This window comes from Phalaenopsis equestris, unplaced genomic scaffold (genome assembly GCF_001263595.1).
Source record: "Phalaenopsis equestris unplaced genomic scaffold, ASM126359v1 Scaffold001228, whole genome shotgun sequence".
Taxonomy (NCBI): Eukaryota; Viridiplantae; Streptophyta; class Magnoliopsida; order Asparagales; family Orchidaceae; genus Phalaenopsis; species Phalaenopsis equestris.
Window position 1 is genome coordinate 27,270 of NW_018165667.1, and position 6,497 is coordinate 33,766.

The 6,497-nt window shown below is 35.8% G+C and overlaps 2 protein-coding genes and 1 long non-coding RNA gene across 3 annotated transcripts; all 3 read right to left on the reverse strand.

Moving 5' to 3' along the window:
• Positions 1–34: 34 nt before the first annotated feature.
• LOC110033586 lies at positions 35–2,212 on the reverse strand. Its single transcript, XR_002294953.1, has 3 exons — positions 1,714–2,212; positions 1,514–1,623; positions 35–399 (listed from the first exon to the last, which is right to left on the reverse strand). It is a non-coding gene; the product is annotated as an uncharacterized LOC110033586 (long non-coding RNA).
• Positions 2,213–2,227: 15 nt separating this feature from the next.
• On the reverse strand, positions 2,228–5,271 carry LOC110033581 (the record flags this gene model as incomplete). Its single annotated transcript, XM_020737617.1, has 1 exon — positions 2,228–5,271. A coding segment is annotated over exon 1 (1,794 nt), but the record flags the coding sequence as incomplete, so codon positions are not given.
• On the reverse strand, positions 5,272–6,471 carry LOC110033583 (disease resistance protein RGA2-like). The gene is made up of 2 exons (XM_020737618.1): positions 5,821–6,471; positions 5,272–5,396 (listed from the first exon to the last, which is right to left on the reverse strand). The coding sequence occupies exons 1-2, from the start codon at positions 6,164–6,166 to the stop codon at positions 5,272–5,274; spliced, it is 471 nt and encodes a 156-aa protein (XP_020593277.1). The 5' UTR covers positions 6,167–6,471.
• Between the last annotated feature and the right edge of the window lie 26 nt (positions 6,472–6,497).

The window sequence follows — 6,497 nt, forward strand, 5'->3', positions numbered from 1 at the left end:
GCAGCAAATAAAAATTAATTGAATCATTCAGCCAACGAAATCCTTTAGCCATCCAGATTTAACTCTTCTTCTGAATTTTCTCTACCCCACCCTTGAACTTTTAATCAACCTGACTTGCTCTCATATCAGTTCCCATCAGAGCAGACACAATCATAAGCTAGCATGCACCTAATAATGAAGTCGAAGGAAGAGCAGTTCACTCAAAACTGAGTCATTTTGGCTTTGTTAAAGTTCCAGTCCCCATATGCCGCAGCAGTAAATTGTACAGGTTCAGTCAAACCATCATCTGCAAAGGCACAATGACAACCATCCAACACAGGAGCCTTGGAATTCAAGAGCTTTCAGATAAAGCAGTGAACTTTAGTTCCCATCACCATTATTTGGAACGTACTAACAAGGCTGCAAGTGTAGCTTTAATTACAGACAGTTCAATGATGTAAAATGATTAAGGACTTAAGCTTTATAATGCAAATAGAATGATAAAATCAAGATAAATAATATAAGAAAAAGCAGAATAAATGGATTAAAAAGCAATAAGCAGTAAAAATTCATCTTTTTCTTCTTTAAGCTAAAAAATAAGTAAAAAAAAAAATGAAATAAAAATGCAATGAATAATTAATTAAAAAAAACTAGTAAAACTTTTGAACTTCAAAATTTCAGCAAGCAATTGAATTTTTCAGCATTTACATGCATAGCACAGCAAAACCTTCATGAAAAATTGTACTAATTACCACTTTTTAACTATCAAATTCACATTTTTCATGCATAGGTGAATTGATGTGGGTGTAAATATCAAAGTTTAGGTTGTAAGATATGTAAATCCATAATAATTGAGTGTTGTGTATGTAAATTTTCCTTGAATTTTTATATTTTTATTGAAGTTCTATTTGTTATAGATCAGAATTAGGAATCCAGCAACATTAATAACTAAATACTTAAGAAGAAAAAAAGATAAAGAAAATAAATCACCAAAAGGAAAAGTATCTACATCATATCAACTGAATGAAGTTGCAGATCATATCAAATCACATAAATAACCCCAACACCCATAAAATCATGTCAAATAAAAACTTTATGTTTCATACATACAGCCTACTTCCTATATATTTGCATATCGACCATCTACATTTTATGTTTCACATTTATACCACCAAAATCTTTCATATCACATAAAAATATTCCCATTTAAACTTTTAAAATAATGAAATACATTTTTTCATCCGCAGGTGAGATGGCATGCTTGTAAAAAATTAATTTTAGGTGTTTTGATCTGTAAATACGTAAGAAATGAGTTGTACTTGCGTAAATCTTTCAAAAATCAAATTAATAAAGAAAACATCCCTCTCCCATAAGTAAAATCCAATATAGCTAAACTTAAAATCTGTAAAATAATTTAAAAAGAACTAGACATTAATTTACTCAACTTAGGATTAGATTGACATCAACCTGACATTCCTCAAACAAGATGCATGATTTATATGAAAATAAGTATATAAAAATAGTTATTGCTTACTGATGGGAACAACATAAATTATGAGTGCATTTCAACGATGTTGTACAAATTGTTGTACAATGTGTACAACAATGATGTCCATGAAGTCCGGATGCATCACGACTCCAACTCTGCATGTAATATTCTATCATAAATTACACAACAACACATAAAAAAAGCAGCAGTTGTTGGAAAAGAATTAAATGGTAATTTATGGTTACCAAAATTCATTGTTTCAGTTCTTGTCATTTGCTGCCAGAGTCCTGAATACTGGTGAGCACCATGTTGATGCTTATTCTACAATCCACCAATTAGAGCCTGAAAACTCTTTATAGCGCTCCATCAACTCTGGATGACAGCCCATGATTGATAAAAGATTTACGGAGGGAGGAGGATCTGGTAATTCCCGGAGTTTGCAGGCTTCACCGATATGAATGCAAGTGAGAGAATAAAGATTAGATATGCATGAAGGCAAGCAATCCAATTGATCAAGCTTCTTTAGACGGAGGGTAGACAAAGAGGGTGGGAGGTCTGGCAGTGATTTGAGGTTGGGAATGCTTTCTAGGGATAGATACTTAAGGGATGAGACGTCCAACAAAGAAGATGGGAGGCAGTGCAACGATTTGAGATTTATAAGCTTTAATCGTCTGAGAGTGGTGGGGATCTTCAGAGGGAGCAATTAGAGCTGAGGAACCATTTTAATATCTAGAGATTCAAGTGAAGAGTGGGCACCCACCGCAATGATTTGAGATATTGAAGAGTTAGACATTTCAGAGCGGCGGGCATTTCAGGCAGCAGCCGGAGCAGAGGAACTTTTTCCACACGTAAAATCTCAAGTGAAGAGTCGACCCTAAATGATGGAAGACTCTGCAATGATTCGAGATATTCAAGTGTTAGATGTTTCAGAGAAGCGGGGATTTCAGGCAGTAGCCGGAGCTGAAGAACATCTTTCACATGTAGAATTTTAAGTGAAGATTTGGAAAAAGAAAGCGGCATGTGCTGTACTGATTCGAGATGTTTAATCTCTAAGTGTTCGAGAGAGGCGGGGATTTCAGGCAGCAATCGAAGCAGAGGAACTTTTTCCACATGTAAAATCTTAAGTAAAGAGTCTTCCCTAAATGATGGAAGACTTTGCAATGATTCGAGTCTTTCAAGCCATAATTGTTCCATGGAGGAAGGGATGTTAGGCAGTTGTTGGAGATTAGGAGCATTTATTATATATAGAATCTTAAGTGAAGAGTCATCCCTAAAAAACGAAAGATGCAACAACAATTCAAGTTTTTCAAGCTTTAAATTTTCTAAAGAGGTCGGAATGTTAGGCAGTTGTAGGAGCTTAGGAGCATCTATCACAAGTAGAATCTCAAGTGAGGAGACGTCCCTAAAAGATGAAAGATCCTGCAATGATTCGAGATTTTGAAGCTTTAATTGTTTCAGAGAGGTGGGGATGTACGACAACCTCTGGAGTTTGGGAAGTTTTTCCACACGTAAAATCTCAAGCGAAGAGATGTCCCTAAAAGATGGAAGATCCTGCAATGATTTGAGATTTTGAAGACTTAATTGTTTCAAAGAGGCGGGGATGTACGAGAGCCTTTGGAGCTTGGGAACATTTATTATATCTAAAATCTCAAGTGAAGAGACGTCCCTAAAAGATGGAAGATCCTGCAATGATTCGAGATTTTGAAGACTTAATTGTTTCAGAGAAGCGGGGATGTACGACAGCCTCTGGAGCTTGGGAACATCTATCATATCTAAAATCTCAAGTGAAGAGAAGCAAGGGAGAGACTCAAGATTTTGAAGCCTTTCCAAGTTCAACTTACAAAGGTAACTAACTTCCTGAAACCACTGCTCTGCCCCATATGGAAAGGAAATCATAGGACAATCCTTAATTTCCAACAAGTTAATAGACACAATACTTCTCAATGGCTCCATCATCAACGTGAAAGCATCGTTTATAACTTTTGCACGCACTCGGAGCTCATCGCTCGAAGCCATAACTCTTAAGAAATTCTTTAAATTGTCGCAATTTTGAATTATAATGTTGCAACAGTTGTTGTTATCCTTTAGAAATTCAAAAGATTTCCACGTAATGTTATTCAACTCCAATCTCTCGAGCTTAGGAGGTAAACAGGACAACTCCTGCAATTTTGGGCCCTCTTTGAGGTAGAGCTTCTTTAAGCAAGGAAACAAACAGTTATCTTTTGCTGCTTCTACATCAATCCAAACCTCCAGCACTTGTAAATTTTTAATGTGTAGCAGCTCCAGTGATGGAAGGGTACAAACCTTTGTATCCTGATGAAATTTATTATCAAGCTGCTCTATTTTTGGCATGTTAAGAAGATAAAGATACTTGAGATGAGGAAGCTGCCCAAAAGGTAGAAGAATTTCCCAGTTAAAACACTCATCTAGTCTGATGTATTCTAAATTAAAGATCGAATTGACTTTGTTCAACCATAATGTAGACCCTGCACCCATGTGCGCATGCATCAACAATTCTTTTATGTTGTTGGGTGGTTCAAGTTTTTCAAACATCACCACTTCTAAATCTGAATCTGGTTCCACTTTTCTTGATGTTCTACTTTTCTTATCTATTTGAAGGTTTGTAAGCAAATGTTGAAAGTTGGTGAAGGTGCCACTTTCCTCATCCGTGCGTTCATAGAAATCCCATTCAAAGGTGCCACTTCTCTCCTTATTATTGCGGTCAAAGTCACCCCAATCTAAGGACAAATATGTGAGGTTTTCCTTATAATCTAATTCATCACTATAAAAACTCGAAGCACTTCCCGGACAATTTTTTGATCGACATTTCCTTGAATGCTTCACTGGTAATCCACAAAGGTGATTTCTGAATATATTCCTCAGATTCCTCCCTTTTTGTATTCAACAAATGTCATTTGATTGTTTCAGCTCCCAAATCTTATAACCATTTTTAATCGTAACATAAAATCCATCTAATTTTTTAAGTGACTTTAAATTCCTATGCACAAACTTCCCGCGCAATTTTAGATAACGTAGATTTGAAAGATTGTTCATATCTACTGGGATGAAATCATCAGAAATTACACATTTAGGTACTGAATTAAAGATAAAAAACTGCAAGTGATAAAGATTGCAAAGAGCCTTTGGTAGCAGAGCGATAGGGGTTCTATGAAAATTTAAGTATCTGAGATGTATCAAATTTTCGATTGACTCAGGCACCAGTTTCAAATATGGAAAACACATGAATACCACACTAATGCTTCTCAATGCTTTAAAAACTTCAGCAAGTACATCCATAAAATTTTCATCTTGACCTTCTCGACAGGTCAAAAAAAGCGAACGTAAATGTTTCAATTTTGTAATCTCTCTCAGCATATCTAGATTTGTAATGTCAACAAATAAGTGTCGAATAGTTTCAGGAATGTCAAAAGACGCATCTTTATTCTCCACAAACCTGAAGCATTTTTTCTGAAACATCCCGTGCTAATGAATGTATTAAGTCACGCATCTTATAAAATGTCGAGTTTTTCTTGTCAAAAAAAGATATTTTGACCAAAGTATCAAAATACCATCTTCCCATATCTTCGATAGTGTCTCCTGTATTAGAAGACATCTGGATAAAATCCAATGCAATCCACATTCGAACCAAATCAACTTTGTCAAATAGATGACCTTGTGGGAATATACTACAAAATGCGAAACAATTTTTAAAAGGTTCTGGTAGGATTGAATAGCTCAATATTAAGATTCTAATGATTGTAATTTTTTTCTGGCCCGGCAGTGATTTTATGCTTTCAATATTTTTATTCCCAATGCTTCGGAGTCAATTCAGACTTCAGAACACCACCAATGACCTTTGCTGCCAACGGAGCACCGGAAAGCTTTTTAACTATCTCTTCAGCAATGCACTCTAACTCTTTATGAACACGACTATGTTAGAACTAAAAAAAATTCACATTCAATTTTGAGAGAAATAAACCATAGATTAGCGGAAACGTACCGGAATCCATTAGATCGATTGCACAATATATGATCTTCCAATATGCAGATTTTCCAGATTTTTCTTAGTTTATTGTTGATGGGGTGCAAGAAAAGGGATGTGTCTCTCTGCAAATTGGGGACCATCGCTCTTTGAAGTAACTACCAGGCGGTTATAAAAAAGTTTTGCTTAATTCTAATTCTGCACCTAATCAAATTAGAATTTGCACTTATGGTATCCACACTATAATATCATGACAAATGTGCCCAAAGTCGTAAACTTAATTCTAAATTAGACCACAATAATTTTGACTTATTTAATGATGACCCAACAAATTTATTAATTACATTGTAGTCCCAAAATTAATCCAACAGGCTACTGTTTTCTTTAACACCGAATGCACCAAATGCATGAGTTTTGAAGAGTTGCAAGCACTCATCATCCCCCAAGCCCTCTAATCTCAACAATTTATTCTTCTTTCTAATCACCTCTGCAATCATGGATGCAATTGAATCCATCCGGGTTGTTACCAAAATCTTACCTCCCAAACTTCCCTTAGTAAGAGGGGAGAGCACATTCCCCCATTTGGTAGTATTACCCTCCCAAACATCATCCAGAACATGCAAAAGCTTCTTGGACTGCATCACAAATTTAAGTGTGCTTTGAAGAGGAGGAAGTTGCATTAAATGAGGCTTCCATTTATTAAGATATTTCAACATATCAGTAATGACTTCTTCCTCTTTAAAGTTGTTGGAAACACACACCCAAATCTTAAGGTCAAATTCCTCTTTCACATTTCAAAGACATGTAGCAAGAGAGTCGTCTTCCCCGTACCACCATGACCCACTATAGACAAAAGAGAAATGTTGTTGTATAAATCTGTGTCACTTGGATCTTGATTTGATGGCTTCCCCAACCACTATATAACATTAGCTTTTTCCCTACTTCGACCGATGAAAACAGGTCCAGGGGAGAATCCCCTTTCACGATCGTCGGAAGCCGGCTGCCGCTCCTTCTCTTCTGTGTATTTTTAAATTTGAAAAAAATTAC